Source organism: Lissotriton helveticus, chromosome 3_1 (genome assembly GCF_964261635.1).
Source record: "Lissotriton helveticus chromosome 3_1, aLisHel1.1, whole genome shotgun sequence".
Classification (NCBI taxonomy): Eukaryota; Metazoa; Chordata; class Amphibia; order Caudata; family Salamandridae; genus Lissotriton; species Lissotriton helveticus.
Window position 1 is genome coordinate 1,938,821,212 of NC_136061.1, and position 19,791 is coordinate 1,938,841,002.

At 48.2% G+C, this 19,791-nt stretch overlaps 1 protein-coding gene across 1 annotated transcript in view; it reads right to left on the reverse strand.

The window, feature by feature from the left end:
- Positions 1-19,791, reverse strand: part of NOX5 (NADPH oxidase 5) — a 261,295-nt gene that overhangs the window by 224,343 nt on the left and 17,161 nt on the right. The window contains exon 3 of the mRNA XM_078684069.1: positions 17,992-18,202. Coding sequence (XP_078540195.1) covers positions 17,992-18,202 — 211 coding nt within the window. The remainder of the gene's footprint in view (positions 1-17,991; positions 18,203-19,791) is intronic.

Genomic DNA, 19,791 nt, shown 5'->3' on the forward strand with positions numbered 1-19,791 from the left:
ACTCCCAGGGTCTCCCCTAGGTGTCCCAGGGATGGGGGTCTGATATTTATAAGGTAGACCTCTATAAAATGAGTTTTATATGCCCTGGGTTAAGTGAACTTTCACATTTCATTCTCCACATTGTGATAAAGTGCTACCCAAATTCGACTTTGATGCTAGGACCCCTGTGGAGGGAGGATCTGCAATATTTCTACAGAATCATAACCCCTGAAGTCTCCCCTAGTTATCCCATGGGGTGGGGGTACTGTAGATATAAGCAAAGTACTTATAAAATATGTTTTTGTAAGTCCTGGTGCTGGAAAAATGGCCTAAGTCATTTTTCCCATTGCAAATCCCGTACTACATAGGGTAACATGGTAGAAAGTTATTAACTAATAACTCTTGATAGGAGAGGGCTAGAGGTGCCATTCAAAGACTTCCCCGAATGGTATTAATAAACTCAAGAATATGATATGGTTATATTTCTCCTAAAGTGTACATACAAGAAGTTATAAGCCTTTTTTGTTTGTAAGTCCAGATTCAGCCTCCAGTGGTCTGTCCTGATTGGTCAGAGTTAAGTGGATTAGCCAGGTTGCCTTGAAGAGGTGATAAAGAGCCCCTGTGTTTAACCAGCTCTGCTGGGAGGGCAGTGTGGTGCTACACTGGAATGCCGGAGCAGGGGGAGGAGTCGTAAACCATGGTCTTCAAAGAGAAGAGGACGCCTTAGTGTCATTTACAACTCTTAACTTTTCACCTCAGCCAGAGCTAGGTTTAAGGAAGGAATGCACAGATGCAAGGGGGCGTGTTTATGGAAAGTAAGCCATCCTAGAGGTGTGTTTAGACAACTGTTACCTCCCTGCTGGAAAATCAGCCATTATGAACTTGGGGGATTTGGTTCACTCTGGGACAACATAATGCTACACTTCACAGGATGTGATCATATTCTTGGAGAGTTGCCCTGCTCCTGTTGGTCAGCAGTGACCTCCTGCTTGACCCAGAGAACTTGGAATAAGTATCTGAGAGGAGCAGAGCCTCTCAGATCTGCTGCTTAAAACTTAAGGAAGCAAGACGTTGCCATGCTGAGAAGTTGGGGTGCAAAGTTCTAAGGCCTGTCCTCTGAAGACTGCACCAGCTGAAACTATAGCCCTGTGGATTACCTTGCTGCAAAAGAACTAAAGAGTGGACTCCCTGAAAGCTACAGGTTAACAGAGCTCACCTGGACCATCACCACCAATGATCCTCAACCTGGAGAACACCAGTGGATTTGTAAGGGTTTTGTCCAAGTGGATCGTGGGAACTGAAGACCTCAACTTTCAAGGACCATCTTGGAGCTTCCAGATGCTTGGAGTGTGTTTGAGACACTTTGGGACCCCTCGAGAAACTTCAGGAAGAAGTTTAAGAACTTTGGAGCAACTTTGAAAAAAGCCCAGTAGAGGGACCGACTCAACCTGGCCAGCCAACCCGCCTGCCTTCAACTGCGAGCCAGCCAAGCCATCCAGGTTCGTCCCGCTAAAAGCTCCGTTGGTCCAACTTCCAGAGTTTGACAGGGAGTAGAAGAAATCCAAGGCCAGCTAAGCGTCACCGAATCCAGTCTGGTGAAGAGCATCGCGGGACCCCGCGAGAAAAAGCTCCGTAAAAAGTTTCTAAGTCCGAACGAAGAAAAGATGACCGGGAGCAACTGCGAAAGCCAAGCCTGCCTTCAACCGCGTGTCGGCCTGGATACTGAGTTTGCCCCGCTGAAACGCTCTGGAGGTCGGACTTCCATAAGTTTGACCGGGAGCTCATCGCAAGGCTATCCGGCGAACCCTCACTGAATGCGGACTGGCTGAGAGCTTCGAGGGACCCTGGGAAGAAAAGCTCCAGAAAAGTTTCTGAGTCCGAAGGTAAAAATCGCGAGTGGTAGCCGCTCAGGGCTCCATCGCGGTCAGCCTGAAACTTTGACTTTGAGCCGGTCTATCGTGACCAGATATCCCAATAAGGTGCTAAATGCTTCTAAGTGCTATATAATGCTAAATCTTTGAAAATTCATATCTCTGGTTCCCTCATTGGATTTTTGTCATTTTGGGGTCATTTTGAAGATATAAATATTTCCTATTGTCATAAATTCGTGTTGGATTTTTATTATGTGATGTGTCTTAATTATTTACTGAATTGGTGTTTTTAAATGCTTTACATACCTGTCTTTGAAGTTAAGCCTATATAGTGTAAGCAACAAGGACCCCCTGTTGAAAATTTGTTAAGTTAAGCCTGCCTGCTCGCAGCCAAGCTACCAAGGCTTGAGCATAGGAATAATTTTCTAAGACCTATGCTGAGTCCTATCATGTGCTAGTGGCCTTATTGCCAGTGGCAGACCTACATTTGCCCCTACCAATAATCCACTTTCCAACAGTGGAAAAATGTGAATGTTCATATTTGTCCCATTTTGTAAAGTAAGGAGCTCATGTCCTCAAACATCAACACCTGTGCCAGACACTCTTCTGGCTTGCAATCATCGATGGCTTTCTTCTCACTGGTCTAAAGGTTTAAATGCTTTTATTACCTTATTATAATTATCATTAGTAACTTATAAAAAAGAAACGAGTGTTCAAAGGGAGAAAATGAAGCATCATACAGATATTCACGAGTTAAGTCTGAAACTACTTGTTTTTTCGCTTCTGAGTCTTAACACCTTTTTAAATAGATTACTATCTTATTCCCCACATAAATCTAATAGGTTGGGGGGTGGGTTGTACTTTCTCTGCGGAACTTAATCCTTTTCTTCCTCTTGATGGTCAAGTATTAGTAAACGTCTTAAGCGCTGGTATGAGTCACAGTTGAATTTTCACTAAATGAGTCAGGGACAAGGGGTATGTGATCTTTTTCTGCATGTTTCTGCAATGGTAAAGAGCCATTGTGCTTGTGGATTGTTAATTTTGTAATGCTGGGCTTACAGAAACCCAACCCCTCAAATACATTGCTCCAGGAGATGTACCCGAGTGTCTCCAATTCCTCAGTCCAGAAGAACACTTCTGCTACCTTTGGCCACAATGTCTTTCCCAGCAACCATCCTGCTGACAAGAGGACGGAATGCAGAATGTGTAGCTTTGAGGCTTCTGAGTCAATTTGCTTTTTCATGACATCATATATTTTCACTGAGACATCTCTATTTCAGCTTTTTCAACATCAGACTAGTCGTCTGGTTTTGTCAATGCATTTTAGACATTTTAGCTGTATGGAGTATTTCAAGAAATCTTTTCCATATTTGGTGCTGCACAGAACCAAAAGATTTGAAATCGGTCCCCATACCCTGGACATCTTATCCATACATCATAATGATGTTGTCGCTGACTTTTCTGCTAGATACAGGCTTGCTGTTTGTGATTTATGGTTTGCTGCAAACTCTAAGATTCCACTCGTTGCAGTTTTAAAAAAGACAGAATACAAGGGACTTTTGTTGACGTTTGGGATATTTCAGAATGGTATATTCAAGGATAGTATCAAAAGAATGAAAATGCTGCAGGTGTAATAAGAGTAAAGAAATGTGTTAAACAGTAAGTATCCATGACTTTTTCTTTACTGAAAAGTACCACAGTGAGTAAATATTATTAAAGTGCAACATTTTCAAAAGGGCATTAATATGTAGGATAAGTATGCATTCGATGGTGACAATGGTGACATCAATGACTAAGAAATATATATGCAGCAGCATGTATACATTGTCCTAGGATGCCTATTGCTGACGAAGCAAGAGTAGACACTAATCTAATTCTAGATTTCCTTACCTGTCTACAATATTTTTCAGCTGCAAGAGTGCAATTTAACACCATGGTGTTGGAAATGGGATCCCTGGCTGGCCAGGGCTTTCGCCAAAGTCAGTCAGAGACCAAGTCAAGTCAAAACCACTTTATTCGATTTAGATTAAAAATCATAAAAGCATTCTACAATTTCATCACAAAGGCAGACAAATTCATAATCACATACAGAAGCAGCAATCAGTGACAATTTCATAAAAAATACATGATATGAGGAAACAACAATAATAGCAATTAATGCACATTATAAAAATACAACATAAAAGAGAGAATACTCAATAAAATAGACATTTTAAAAAGAAGACCACTTCCATTTCATATATGTTCACAAGACACCAATATTTACATCTTTAAGTCTTTTCCTCCTGATCCTAACCGCAGCAACAAGATAGTTGGCCACGCTAAACATGGCCAACGTAGAATCCATTAATTGGAGGTACAGGAGAGCAGGTTTTGCCTGAAGAAAAGCTTTTTCCTTCAATACTGGTATAAGGTATTTCTGTCTGGGCTCAGTAAAGAAATTACAAAATAGCATAAAGTGCATATTATTTTGAAGAGAAAAACTATCACAGTTACAGACAGGGGCATCTTCCTCCTTAAACCAACCGGGACTGTCACACAAAACCGTATAAATCTGGTTAAACCTAAGTTTAACCAGAAGCCACCTATGAAAGGGGATAGTGACAATAGTAAGATACGGTTGGATGGTAAGCCGCGTAATAGTCAGATAGTGGGCTCTGACCGTGGGCTTGAGTAGTTGGCATTCTTCCCTCTCCACGTTTTTCCTAGTTATAAAGTTGGCCTTCACCCACGCTAAGTCTAATTTCTTAAGATCCTGGGGAATCAGAAAAATATCAGGGCGACCCAGATCCAAGGAGCACTTCTTTATATGTGAAAGCCAATCTATACTTTTATAATTATCCAGTTTTAAACAGTCCGCCAATATTTTATGATTAAGGCCCAAGTTTTTATTTGTCCAAAGCCTTATCCATAACAGGATAGGGGCCATAGAAAGGGTGTCCGATATATAGCCCAACCCGACTTCCTGGTGGACTGAAAACGTGGCTGTAGATTGGGGGAGCCCTAAGGTAGAACGCAGGAATCTATTTTCTTCCCTTTGTATTGATTCACTATTTACATAGCCCCACAGACCAGAGCCATACCTGGCTATTGCTACTGATTTTGCCCTGTACAAGTTAAGTAAAGCACCTGTTGGCTTCCCGCCCAGTCTCCTAGCAAAACTTAAAATAGCAGTAGCTGAGCTTCTAACCGCCTTAGTTTTAGCTACAATTTGCGGAGCCCAACTTCCCTTATTATCAAAAATTACACCCAGGTATGTAAAAACTTTAACATTGGTGATCACATCGCCATTACAATAAAACTGCCTGGAGTTGTTTTTACCAGCCCCAAAAGCCATGACGTGTGATTTGGAGTTGTTTATTACTAGGTCTAATGATAGCATAAAATCATTAAAAGCATTTAAAAGCTTTTGTAGACCTATAGGAGTCCGAGCTATTAAAGCGGCATCATCCGCGTACAGGAGAACCGGAATACGAGTTTCCCCTGCACGCGGAGTATCCAAGGTCGCTGATAAAAGAGTTTCCTCAAGTGAATTTATATACAAGGTAAATAGCATGGGCGCAAGAATGCAGCCCTGCCGCACTCCCCTGCTTGATTTGAACCAGGCGGTACGATTACCTTCCTGGTCCATTCTGATTGAGGCTTTCAGATCTTTATGTAATTCTGCCAGAAAATATACAAGGGGGGGGTCCAAGCCCAGCTTTAACAACATGGTCCATAATCGAGCTCTATTCACCAAATCGAAAGCTGTAGATAGGTCCATAAATGCGACATAAATTGACCCTTTTTTGACAGTTGTGTATTTCGAGATTAATAAATGAAGATTTAGGCATTGGTCCTCAGTCCCCCTCCCAGCACGAAACCCATATTGGGCATCAACTAGAATATTATTAACTGTAGACCAGGTGTTAATTCTAGCAAGCAGAACTTTACCCAAAATCTTCATTGAGGAATCCAGTAGTGAAATTGGCCGAAAACACTTCGGGTCGCTTCTTAAGCCCTTTTTAAAAATAGGGACTATAATGGCACATGACCATGATTTTGGCAACCCCCCCTCGTACACACAATTAAAAACATTGGCTAAAATCTCAGCCCACAACTCTGAGTTAAGTTTGTATAAGTCCGGGGGAACCCCATCCGGGCCAGGGGCTTTATTTGCAGCTGAGCCTAAAATTGCCAGCTCTACTTCAGATTTGGTAAAATCTAACTTAATATGAGAAGCCGAGGAGTAAGGTATTTTAAATACCTCAACAATCTCGTTTGACCCATATATGTTGGAAAAATGATTAATCCAATCGGCTTCAGATATATTAATTTCAAGGTCCTGATTAGATGTATGGGAAAACAAGGGGTTATTGATAATAGCCCAAAATTTGGAACTATGTTTGAGGGTAGTGGGGTCCATCAAAGAGTCCCAGGCTTCATCCTTGATGGCTTTTTTTCGAAGTTTGACTGCCAATGCGTATTGTCTTCTTAGCTCTGCCACCAAAATTCTATCTCTAGGAGATTGTTTAAGACTTTTCCACAGAGCTGCGTGTGCTTGTGAGCAGGAATGATCAAACCATCTACACACTGGTGCCGAACCTTTCCCTGGTTTGACTCTGAGATCTTTATCCACTCTGGCACAAATATCTTCAAAGGCACTCACAACTTCCCCTCCCCTCATCTCTTTATTCAAACATATCCCAAATTCTGCTCCCATGTCCTGTACAATACGTTCATGAAAACTTTCTGGGCAGACTTTGCACCATTTAAGGCGTCTGCCTTGATCTTTGCTCTTCACATCCCTTATAGAAGTAGGCCTAGCTACTCCTTTATGCAGACCAGAGAGAGTATCTAAAACCAATAACACAGGATTGTGGTCACTAAATCCACTAACAAACGCATTATAAAATAATACATAACGAAGGAGCCCTGAAGACATAAAAAAATAGTCTATAATTGATTCACTGCCCCTAGCGTTATATGTGACCACACGGTTTGATATATCTGCAATCCCAGGTTCATATAAATCATTTAATGAGAGCATGTTTTCCATTGCCACACCCTTTGGACTATGTTCAAAGTGTGGCAATAAAGTATGATCAGGACCATTTTCATCAATAATCTGGCAATGGGACTCACACAAATGAACATTAAAATCACCCATCATTATACACTGAACAAAAGTGGTTTGTTTGGACAAATACTTGGTTAAAAAGTCTGATAGACCGTTTAAAACAAAATTTGGGGGTCCCCCCTGCACAGAGTTATAACAGTTTATTAGTACAATCTTATTCTTATCAGCCAAACTAATTTCCACCATTTGGAAGTAGTGAGAAAGACTAGGGATTTCTCTAACATTACCAGCAATTTTAACTGAAACAAGGAATAACAAACCCCCTCTGTCCCTACCCGATGAGGAACTCAGAGCATCAACAAAGAAAGAGTTAAAACCTTCTACCCAGAACCCTTTATCTTTCGACCAAGTTTCTTGTAATGCGACAATATCATGGTTCTTCACTAATTGTAACCAAATACAGTCATTTTGTTTTGCCCGTAGGCCTGCGATGTTCCATGATAATAACCGTATGTGCTCTCCCCCTAACTGTGGTGGGTCATTTATAACAGATTCGTCACTAACAACAGGTGGGGCCACATCAGTATTAACTGAGCAAATCAAGTTATCCTGGTCAGGTACAGGTACTAGTCATTCAATGTCTACTCTATCAGCCAAAGCTGAAAACATATTTGACAATGGTAAATTATTAGAGGGTGTATTCCTTGTGACATTTACTGCACCATTGGCTTTAGTTGGCTTAGTCATCCAGACATTAAAAGGCATAGGTGAAATAAGATTATCCTCTGCCCAAGTGTTATCAATAGATTGTAACTTCATATTCTCATTTACAACTAACCTCTGTGGACGGGGGTAAAAGAAACCCAGAGGCATCGCCCGCACCCCTTTACTCACGGGATCCAAAGGGGAGTCATCCCAGAAGAGTCGACTCGCGACATTCCTAGATTTAAAATTTACAATGACGCAGTCTCCTGCAACTTCTTTCTTACTTTTGCCCACCCAGTTTACCCGTCTACTTGTTACAATATTATCCGAGATGTTACTTTCACCCGTGCAGTTGGCATTGCACCATTTTTTAACGTGACTAAGAAGAGACTCGTGTTGTTCTATCGCTCCGTTTTCGAGTTTAGGCACGTTAACCAGTATTGCGACAAAGGGTGTCGAATCCGGAGGTAAATTTATAGGTGGTATACTTTTTTCCGGACCCCCCCGCTGGCCTCTAGGCCTTGTGGAACAGTTTGAGCCAGGGGCAACCTCTGTCGAGGGGATGTATATTCCATTGTCTACTTTCCCTTTTGGTGGCATAGGTAAAAGAGGGATATTAACTGGTCTAGTTACAGGTGGGTCACCAGCTTTAGGGATAGTGACCTTTACAACTGGAGGACATGGCGCCAAGGGCATAGAAAAAGCAGGGGTCCGAGCGTTAAGAACATCATTTATACGATCACATTTTGATATAAGGTTCTTAACACAGTCCTTCAGTGTTTCATTGATATCCGAAGCAATCTGGATTAAAGCAGTCTCAAGTCTGTCTGTAAACAGTTTCTCCAGTAAGGCCATAATGACCTCCTCCGTCAGAAGGGCTGGCTGAGAACAGCCAGCCGTAATTAAATCCGACCTTCCAGCAACCCCAGGGCTCAATGGGGCGTTAGGTATCACCGTTTCAGATATGGCCGGGCATGGGAGAACTGTAGCAGGAAGTGACAGGGAGGGTCTACAGGCCTCAATTATAACCCGAGGCTCCAAAGGTATACAATTTAAAGATGAGGCATATGAGGTATCAGCGGTACCGGGACTAGAGGCAATGCCCAGTTCACGCTCGGACTCGGCAATTTTAGATGATAATTCCCCCACCTTGGTAGTTAAGTATGTAAGTATACTTGTAGTATACTTAGGTACCTTCGCCTTAGCTTCATCCGCTGGTGGTGTCGGCAATTTACGCTTACCCATTGTAGAAGATGTTAAGGACGTGGCCCGTCCCGTCCCTGGTCGTCCTTGGACGGCCTTAGACGGCCCGCCCTCTGCCCGGGCTCCGCCCGGCGCCGTCCGCGCGCGTCCGCGACGCGGAGGTAGCTGCCGCCTTTAGTAGCGCCTCCTGGCGCTTGTGCAGGAAGTGGGCGGAGGATGTTGCAAGGCTCGCTGGGAGTTGTGGTCCGCTCCGCTCCGCGGCCGTGCGATGGCGCTGCACGGCGGCGGGGGCGACCACAACGTCAGGGACCCAGCAGCGCTGTGAGGCAAGTCAAGGTAGGCAGCGTCTGAGCGGCGTTTACCGCGACCCCTCCTGGAGCCGGTAAGCTTTGGATTTCACCCCCGCTCCTCTCCGGGAGCTGCCGCCTTTAGTAGCGCCTCCTGGCGCTTGTGCAGGAAGTGGGCGGAGGATGTTGCAAGGCTCGCTGGGAGTTGTGGTCCGCTCCGCTCCGCGGCCGTGCGATGGCGCTGCACGGCGGCGGGGGCGACCACAACGTCAGGGACCCAGCAGCGCTGTGAGGCAAGTCAAGGTAGGCAGCGTCTGAGCGGCGTTTACCGCGACCCCTCCTGGAGCCGGTAAGCTTTGGATTTCACCCCCCCACCACACCCAAGTCAGGGCAAGGGAGTTACACGCCAAGATAACCCCTACTCACCCTCTAGGTAACGTGGCGCGAGCAGCAAGGCTAAACTTGGAGGCGATGTAGGCTAAGTATTTGCGCACGCACCCCAGCAACAACAACCAAAGGCCCACCACAAAGGAAAACTCCACACAAGGTTATGTAAAAATAGCCTTTGTATTATAATAAATATACATCAGATAAAACACACATCTTGTTACACTGTGCCAACAGGCACGGGCGGAATTTACAAGGGATATTTGTACAGGACAGGGCCACTTGAACCACTGTCAAGGGTATCAACACTTTTAGCAGCAATACTTTCAGTAATAAAGCAATACCTTCAGTAATAAAGCAATACTTTCAGTAATAGCACTTTAGCAATACCTTCAGTAATAAAGCAATACTTTCAGTAATAGCACTTTAGCAATACCTTCAGTAATAAAGCAATACTTTCAGTAATAGCACTTTAGCAATACCTTCAGTAATAAAGCAATACTTTCAGTAATAGCACTTCAGCAATACCTTCAGTAATAAAGCAATACTTTCAGTAATAAAGCAATACTTTCAGTAATAGCATACAACCAGTAATTACTGGTAACAGGGCCTCACTAGCACCACCTGTACTAGGGAGAAAACAACCACCTACACGTCACACTACCTGTAGGGGTGCAAAAGCAACACACATGATGTCGTAACATTCAGAGGTGTAAAAGGACAAAGAGAACACATGATGAATAATCTACCCATTCAGAGGTGTAAGCAAAACACATGATGCCGTAACATTCAGAGGTGTAAAGGCACATGACGCATAATCAATACATTCAGAGGTGCAGAACAAATACCAATTTCCCCAAACTCACCAGTCACCACCTGTGACTGTCCCGGTGTCCCAATGTCAGGGCCTAAACGTGGCAGTTGCCCACAAAGTGCTGGGCAACTGGAGCAGGGAAAGTTAGCGCAAAGTTGGAGCCTCTCTGGGCTCAAAGAACCACCACTGTGGCACTGGTGAGCCTCTCTTAGGCTCTCTCACCAGTAAGGGGGGGGGCTGCTGAGCCTCTCAGGGCTCCAGCAATGAACAGGTGCAGCCTCGCTGGGCTGGGGGGTCCCTCGCTCTGGGGACCCGGATTACAGACAAATGCTCCTCAAGAGCCTTGCAGGCTCACGGACGAAATGCCCCTCAGAGCCTCTCTGGGCTCGTAGTTAATGTACTCGCGAGCCTCTCTGGCTCGCCAAACAAGAAATGCGCCGGTCGTTGGAGCCTCTTTTAGGCTCGGGTTGGAGTCCCCCTCTTGGGGACTCGGGTCGCTCAACAAGGCCCCCTAAGAGCCTCTCTGGCTCTGACTACAGGCGCGAGGTCGCGCTACAGAGAGGGGGCGGGGCGGACACCGGCAATGTGTCCCGACGCTCCCCCCCTCCTCTGCAGGCACCTTCACTCACCGGGTTCGCGCTGGGCTCTCCAGCGGCGGCGGGTCTCTCCCGCTGGTCCCGGGGCTCTCCTCTCCTCTCGGGGAGCCTCGGCAGGCTCTCTCGCGGCTCGGTGGAGGAGGCGGGACTTCCGGGTTGACTCTCCCGGGCCGCGCGGTGATTGGACGGCCGTCCCTTCACTTCCGGGTCGCCGCGGGCAGCGCGGCGGCTCGCTTTAGGCAGGCAGGCGGGCTCCCAGATGATCCGAGGAGTGGGCTCCCTCGTAGATCAATCAAAACCGGGCACAACAACGCGGCAATGAGCGGGGTAGCACCCGCGCCGCCAAACCACCACACGGGGCGGACAAAATACAGCGCTCACGGCGCTCGGGCAAAATCCAGCGTTTTCAAGCGCTAGGCAGGCGATCTCAGCGCTCCTAGCGCTGAAGGGCAGAGAGCAGCGCTCTCAGGCTGCAGGCAACGAAGTCCTCAGTGCTCCCCAGCACTGGAGGACAGGACAGGGCTCCAGCAGGGGCTGGAGGCAGGCAGGGGGGGCAAGGCTGGGCCAGCGCCAGCACACTTGGTCTCCAGGCAGGGAGACAGTCCAAGTGGCGGTCCTCCTGGCCCCAGTAGCAGCAACAGCCCCCTCTGGCAGGATCCAAAAGCAGAACATTTTCTAAGGGGACACAGCCCCTTCTTATAGTAACAAATCCTTTGTTTCAAGGTGCAGGGTGGGGGGAAAACCAGTTTCAGCTGGCTCTGGAGCACTCTTAATGGCCCAACCACCCTCTCTATTCACTGGCAGGGCTTGGGTCGTTAGACACACCACAGGGGGGCGGAGCCAGCATTGTGTGGGGAAAACCCAGCCCATCCAGGACACAGGTACACTCCTCCCACACATCACTCATGCTAATCTCCCACTCACCACCGGGCAGACCCATCCAGACTTCCTGGAGCCTGGCATGCCAGCCAGCTCCAGCCAATCACGCTCCAGCACCCTCCCAGCACACGCACACATATCTCAATGTCCAGAAGTAGCACTTCCCTTCTAGACACATACATGCCGCATATACCATCTCGCAGCATTCACTCTCACGAGTTTACACATACTAAACTCGAGCCTGCACTCCCCACGCATCAGGAACTACCAGGGACACACACATTCCCCATGCATTCCTATGGGAAGGCAGGCCAGCCATACTACACGCACGCACTTTCACTCTGGGACCCAGGGAAAAGTGCGCAGAGACCCAAAAATCACTGACACAGGGTCACACATAAGGCAAAAAGTTCAGGGGTGAACCAGCCCTGCGGGCCAAGTCCCACATAACCCCCTTCCAGCCAAAACGCAGGGGAGAACAATCACCACCGTGATGGACTTCCCTGCTTGGGGCGATAGAACACGGACGCAGGCCCGCCACTGCCGGGACACCCTCCTGTTCTATGCCACGGTGAACCCCTAGGGTTCCTTCTAAAGCTACTGTAAGGACCAGCTGGGCTACCCCACTGGTACTCCTCAGCTGTCCGCGGCCAGGACCAGGCCCTAGGCCACCCAGGTGCCACTGGTTCCTGCCTACTCACGAAGTGGGGGGTAGTAACCCCAGGCCCATAGTAGCCATTCTCCACTCCTCCTGTCTGCAAGACAGGGCTAGACTGCCACTGGTTCTCCAGCCTAGGGTCTACAACCTCAGGTGGACCAGGAGTCTCAGGGAAGGCGCTCCTCCCCTTTCCTCTTCTTTTAGGGCTCCTCCTCCCCGTGCGAGGGGGATACCTAGAACGCCATTCCAACCCAGGGTTTAACCCCTCAGGTTGCATCGGGGTCAGAGGTGGGCTCTCCCACCCTCTGCACCCCCTTCCAGAGGTCTGCCCTCTCCCACCTGGAGAAGTTCCTCTGGAAGAAGAACCGGTCAGGACACTGGTTACAGTCGTCCTACCCTTCAGGTCAGGCTGATCCTGAACCTGGCCATCCAACCTCCGGTCTAAAACCTTTGGTGGAACAATTGCCTGGCACTCCAGGACTTCTTGGGACTCACACACAATCCCTCTGAGGCTAACAAATGACACATCTGTTGTGTGACTGTCTGTCTGGTGCAGATCTCCCGCCCTCTGTCCACCTGACAGTGCGTGACGATCCCCCAGACCAGAAGTGGCACCACCCGGGTCCCTCCAAGAAGATCTAGCCCAACTGGCTAGTCTCTGGTCCACTGGTGCATCCACTGGGAAACTCATCCCCCAATCACTCCTCACGCTGGACTCCTGTACCCTCCCTAGCGGAGCGGTACGGCCAGCCTCTAGAACCACAGGAGCTCTGGTTACAGACGCTCCAGGTCCTCTACTCACTAGGAGATCCTCCTCAAATGGGCTAACAGGACAGCCTAGGTCCCCAACCTGGTGTTCCCTCAAGAAACCACCCAGGCTCTGAGACAGGGCTTCGGGCCTCTGGGGGCTCTCAGCCACCCACTGACTCCTGCTCCACTGAGCCAGGCAGTCAGCCCCTACACCATTCTCACTATACTGGGACCTAGCTGGGCTACACTGAGCCTCTTCCACCACGCTGGGCTGGAAGATCCCTGACCCACTACTTTCGGAGTCACTCACCAATGACTCTACAGAACCTCTGGCCCTTTCCCAGCGGTCTGCTTCCTCAGCAAGTAACTCTGGATCAGTAAATCCAACTTGCAACAGGTGTTGGCGCAACTCTGGCGAACAACCACTGAGCACCTGCTCTTTGACAATAAGATCAAACAAGACTTCAAAATCAGAGTCAGTGTGAACCTCTACCCAAGCCCACAGTGCTCCATGACATTCATCCTCAAACTTCTCCCACGACTGGTGAGGCAGCTTCCTACTGCCCCTGAATTTCACCCTTAACTCCTCTTCTGGGGAAACAGGTACCAGACTGGGGGAACTGGGACTGGGATTCCCTATACTGGAATCTAAATAGCTGCCACCACTGGACTCAACCCTCCCTGGGGGATCCAGAAAATTATGACTGCGGTCAGGGGATAACCTACACTCCAGGGCTATCTTCTCCCTGGCCAAGGCCCTCTCAGCCTCTGCAGTCCGCTCATTCACACCCAGCTGCGCCATCTCTCTGGCATACTCTAACCGGAGCTTCTCCATGGCCAGCTGGTGCTCCCTCTCTTCTCTCCTATCCAACCACTCCTCTGGGGACAGGGAAAGGGATGGGGTGCTACATCTGACACTGGACCCAGCAAGGGACTCCCTATCTAGGGGGTACTCGCTCTCTGCTGGCGCCCATCCACTGTCACACTCACTCTCCACATCAGACTCTTCAGGGCTCCCCTCAGACCCACCACCCTCATGGTGTGCGGCCCGGGCCCCCTCTCTCTCTCTGTGCTCACGCTCCCAGTCACTCTTCTGCCACAGGATCATGTTATCCCTAAGCTTGGACTGGGTGTCTGACTCACTCACTGGGATGTCTCTCTCCTTACATAACCGTACCAACTCATGCACACTGTACTTAAACAGGCCACAAAGGTTAAAAGGGGATTTCATCTTGACAGGATGCTCACAGACACGTGCAACACAAGGGATCTAGCAATCTGAAGTAGGAGTACACAATTCCAAAACTTCCACACTCTCCTTAAAAAAAGAGAACTCACTCATGCGTCCAGGAAAACACCATTCATCCACACACACCCTCCCCTCGGATCGGTAAGGGAGTGTCTACCACCCCTGACTTCTCAACCTGACCAAAAGTGACACAGGTACCAAACTCTGGAAGCAGGGCGGGGGACAAATGCACTGAACACAATTATAAATGACACTCTTCAGGAGCAGAAAAAATGGAATTTCACCAAAAACAATAATCCCCAAAATGTGGTTATCTAAACATGTAGAGCTTTGAAGTGCGGCCAGCTGCTACTAAGGTACAACGCAAACACAAATCCTTATCCCACCGCTTGCCGCCAATGTTGGAAATGGGATCCCTGGCTGGCCAGGGCTTTCGCCAAAGTCAGTCAGAGACCACCACACCCAAGTCAGGGCAAGGGAGTTACACGCCAAGATAACCCCTACTCACCCTCTAGGTAACGTGGCGCGAGCAGCAAGGCTAAACTTGGAGGCGATGTAGGCTAAGTATTTGCGCACGCACCCCAGCAACAACAACCAAAGGCCCACCACAAAGGAAAACTCCACACAAGGTTATGTAAAAATAGCCTTTGTATTATAATAAATATACATCAGATAAAACACACATCTTGTTACACTGTGCCAACAGGCACGGGCGGAATTTACAAGGGATATTTGTACAGGACAGGGCCACTTGAACCACTGTCAAGGGTATCAACACTTTTAGCAGCAATACTTTCAGTAATAAAGCAATACCTTCAGTAATAAAGCAATACTTTCAGTAATAGCACTTTAGCAATACCTTCAGTAATAAAGCAATACTTTCAGTAATAGCACTTTAGCAATACCTTCAGTAATAAAGCAATACTTTCAGTAATAGCACTTTAGCAATACCTTCAGTAATAAAGCAATACTTTCAGTAATAGCACTTCAGCAATACCTTCAGTAATAAAGCAATACTTTCAGTAATAAAGCAATACTTTCAGTAATAGCATACAACCAGTAATTACTGGTAACAGGGCCTCACTAGCACCACCTGTACTAGGGAGAAAACAACCACCTACACGTCACACTACCTGTAGGGGTGCAAAAGCAACACACATGATGTCGTAACATTCAGAGGTGTAAAAGGACAAAGAGAACACATGATGAATAATCTACCCATTCAGAGGTGTAAGCAAAACACATGATGCCGTAACATTCAGAGGTGTAAAGGCACATGACGCATAATCAATACATTCAGAGGTGCAGAACAAATACCAATTTCCCCAAACTCACCAGTCACCACCTGTGACTGTCCCGGTGTCCCAATGTCAGGGCCTAAACGTGGCAGTTGCCCACAAAGTGCTGGGCAACTGGAGCAGGGAAAGTTAGCGCAAAGTTGGAGCCTCTCTGGGCTCAAAGAACCACCACTGTGGCACTGGTGAGCCTCTCTTAGGCTCTCTCACCAGTAAGGGGGGGGGCTGCTGAGCCTCTCAGGGCTCCAGCAATGAACAGGTGCAGCCTCGCTGGGCTGGGGGGTCCCTCGCTCTGGGGACCCGGATTACAGACAAATGCTCCTCAAGAGCCTTGCAGGCTCACGGACGAAATGCCCCTCAGAGCCTCTCTGGGCTCGTAGTTAATGTACTCGCGAGCCTCTCTGGCTCGCCAAACAAGAAATGCGCCGGTCGTTGGAGCCTCTTTTAGGCTCGGGTTGGAGTCCCCCTCTTGGGGACTCGGGTCGCTCAACAAGGCCCCCTAAGAGCCTCTCTGGCTCTGACTACAGGCGCGAGGTCGCGCTACAGAGAGGGGGCGTGGCGGACACCGGCAATGTGTCCCGACGCTCCCCCCCTCCTCTGCAGGCACCATCACTCACCGGGTTCGCCCTGGGCTCTCCAGCGGCGGCGGGTCTCTCCCGCTGGTCCCGGGGCTCTCCTCTCCTCTCGGGGAGCCTCGGCAGGCTCTCTCGCGGCTCGGTGGAGGAGGCGGGACTTCCGGGTTGACTCTCCCGGGCCGCGCGGTGATTGGACGGCCGTCCCTTCACTTCCGGGTCGCCGCGGGCAGCGCGGCGGCTCGCTTTAGGCAGGCAGGCGGGCTCCCAGATGATCCGAGGAGTGGGCTCCCTCGTAGATCAATCAAAACCGGGCACAACAACGCGGCAATGAGCGGGGTAGCACCCGCGCCGCCAAACCACCACACGGGGCGGACAAAATACAGCGCTCACGGCGCTCGGGCAAAATCCAGCGTTTTCAAGCGCTAGGCAGGCGATCTCAGCGCTCCTAGCGCTGAAGGGCAGAGAGCAGCGCTCTCAGGCTGCAGGCAACGAAGTCCTCAGTGCTCCCCAGCACTGGAGGACAGGACAGGGCTCCAGCAGGGGCTGGAGGCAGGCAGGGGGGCAAGGCTGGGCCAGCGCCAGCACACTGGGTCTCCAGGCAGGGAGACAGTCCAAGTGGCGGTCCTCCTGGCCCCAGCAGCAGCAACAGCCCCCTCTGGCAGGATCCAAAAGCAGAACATTTTCTAAGGGGACACAGCCCCTTCTTATAGTAACAAATCCTTTGTTTCAAGGTGCAGGGTGGGGGGAAAACCAGTTTCAGCTGGCTCTGGAGCACTCTTAATGGCCCAACCACCCTCTCTATTCACTGGCAGGGCTTGGGTCGTTAGACACACCACAGGGGGGCGGAGCCAGCATTGTGTGGGGAAAACCCAGCCCATCCAGGACACAGGTACACTCCTCCCACACATCACTCATGCTAATCTCCCACTCACCACCGGGCAGACCCATCCAGACTTCCTGGAGCCTGGCATGCCAGCCAGCTCCAGCCAATCACGCTCCAGCACCCTCCCAGCACACGCACACATATCTCAATGTCCAGAAGTAGCACTTCCCTTCTAGACACATACATGCCGCATATACCATCTCGCAGCATTCACTCTCACGAGTTTACACATACTAAACTCGAGCCTGCACTCCCCACGCATCAGGAACTACCAGGGACACACACATTCCCCATGCATTCCTATGGGAGGGCAGGCCAGCCATACTACACGCACGCACTTTCACTCTGGGACCCAGGGAAAAGTGCGCAGAGACCCAAAAATCACTGACACAGGGTCACACATAAGGCAAAAAGTTCAGGGGTGAACCAGCCCTGCGGGCCAAGTCCCACACATGGTCTTCTTGAAAGGAAGTCAAAATACACATAGTAATGAATTTGCAACAATTCCACTCTACGTTAATTTCTAATCACTAGAGTTTGCTCAGTTTTGTTCACTGTATAAAGGTACAATTCTAGTCTCTGTGCAATTCTTTCAAATTCTTCTAAATGTACTTTAATCTTAGATCTTCCTGACTGTTAATGTTGCTCTCCATGCATTGCTCAAGAACACTAGATGGTTAGTGATGCAGTTCTAGTTATACTGATATGGAAAAGTAAAGCAAACACATTTTATTGCCTTCTGGGAGGGGAGGACCTTTCCACTATATTGGCAGGAGCTCAGACACAGTCTCCAGAACACACCTTATTGTCAGGTTCTCCATGACCTCTGGAAAGTTCTCCAGCTCTTCCTTCAGTTCTTCGAAAGTGATAGAGCCACTGCAGTCTTTGTCAGCTGACTCAAAGAGGGCCAAGGTCAAGTCATCCAGCTTCTCTTCTGGCAACGAGATGGCACTTTCACTGAGACAAGACTTGATGACCGTGCGCAACTCGTCCGGGTCAATGGAACCACTTCCTGCAAGGAAGAAAGCTTCAGTGGAGCTAAGCACAACATGGTCAGAAACCTCACTTTAAGCCAGAGACACACAGAAAATCACAGATCACCTGGTCCTAAAGATAAACGAGCCCCTTCATGCTACTGTGTCAAGAAACTGATGTGGGTTGTGCAGTTCAGGGTGTGTTCTTTATTTTCATGACATTATCAAGTGATGACCAGCAAATTACATCTCTTTCAACCCGACCTGAAAGACTTTATTCAGCCAATGTTTCAATGATGTATGATGACTAAAGATCGCCCTTTATCTATCTGTCTTCATGGGGATTTTAGAATTTTAAATAATAATTAGTATGCTGGTATAGGATACTTTACTAAATGAAACTACGTTTGATGATGATAGTGCGGTGTATCATTGAACATCACAGTGGTCCTCATTCTATTGATGCCAAAATTATGAAAGGCTGAGCAGCCCTACTGAAGTATAGGCTTACGATTTTTATATACTGTGTATTTATAGCGTATTTTTTAAACTTTTTTTTTTGTCTGACATTAAACTCCAGATTTTTTTAACCACCTAAGTCCTTCATAACAATTCCGCTCTTCCCGATCATGAATGAACCGGTGTTATCGCACCCGGTTTCTTGGGTGGAAACACAGCAGCTAAAATCACCTTAGGCTTCGGCTGCAGCAGCAGCTGGGACTCCATCCACTGCCCCGCCCAACCTCCTTGTCTGGCAAAAGAGGATCATTGCTAGAGATCTTCAATCACACTGCCCGGTGTTAACCAGATAGGAGAGTGATGTTCATTATATTCAGGAGGAGTGTGGTAAATTGGGAAGGTGGTTACACTAAAATGTGTTCTAGGTTGCCTAAATGCCAAACAATTTGCATTGAAGGTAACCAATTCCAAGATTAAAATAATCTGTGATCCAATAGGGGGATATTCCAAGGGGAATTTTGGATTTAAGGTTCTGTGAAAAGGTCAACTTGTTTCTTGTGCAGTGTTCTAAAATGAGTCAGAAGCAATTCTTCAGAACTAGTGGATAGTGTCCCAATCTACCCTGAGTTGTTGTATATTAGTGAGAAATGTTATTTATACTAATAGTGCTTATAGTCACATCCGTTATGATAGTAGAGTAAGAGTTATCACGTTGGATTCTGTGAGCCCATATGCCCCATTTTCCCATATAAACGGGCCCCTGAGAGTGCCACGGAGCCACTCCTCAATGTAGCAACAGTTCCTTCCTGGAGAAGGGTTGTGTATTCACCTACCCTCTCCCATAGACTCTGGAGGTGAGGACGTGTGCTGGTCTGCCCAATTTCCTCTCCATCCCCTCCTGTATTTGTGGCTTCTGTAACCCACATGCAATCTGACGGAAATCTGTACCCTTGAATTCTTTGTGTGCCAATGAGAAACTCTTAAGGGGTGTTGAGCTACTGTGATGATGGGGCCCAAGGCCTACGACTTGCATTGACAGAGCCTCGCTGTTCCGGGAGCATACCTGTGTTTACAATTGCGGCCGGATAAGACTGGCTTTGGCACATGGAAAAGAGTTGGGCCCTGGTAGTTGACATGGAGGAGAGCCGGGATCCGGATCGGCAATCCG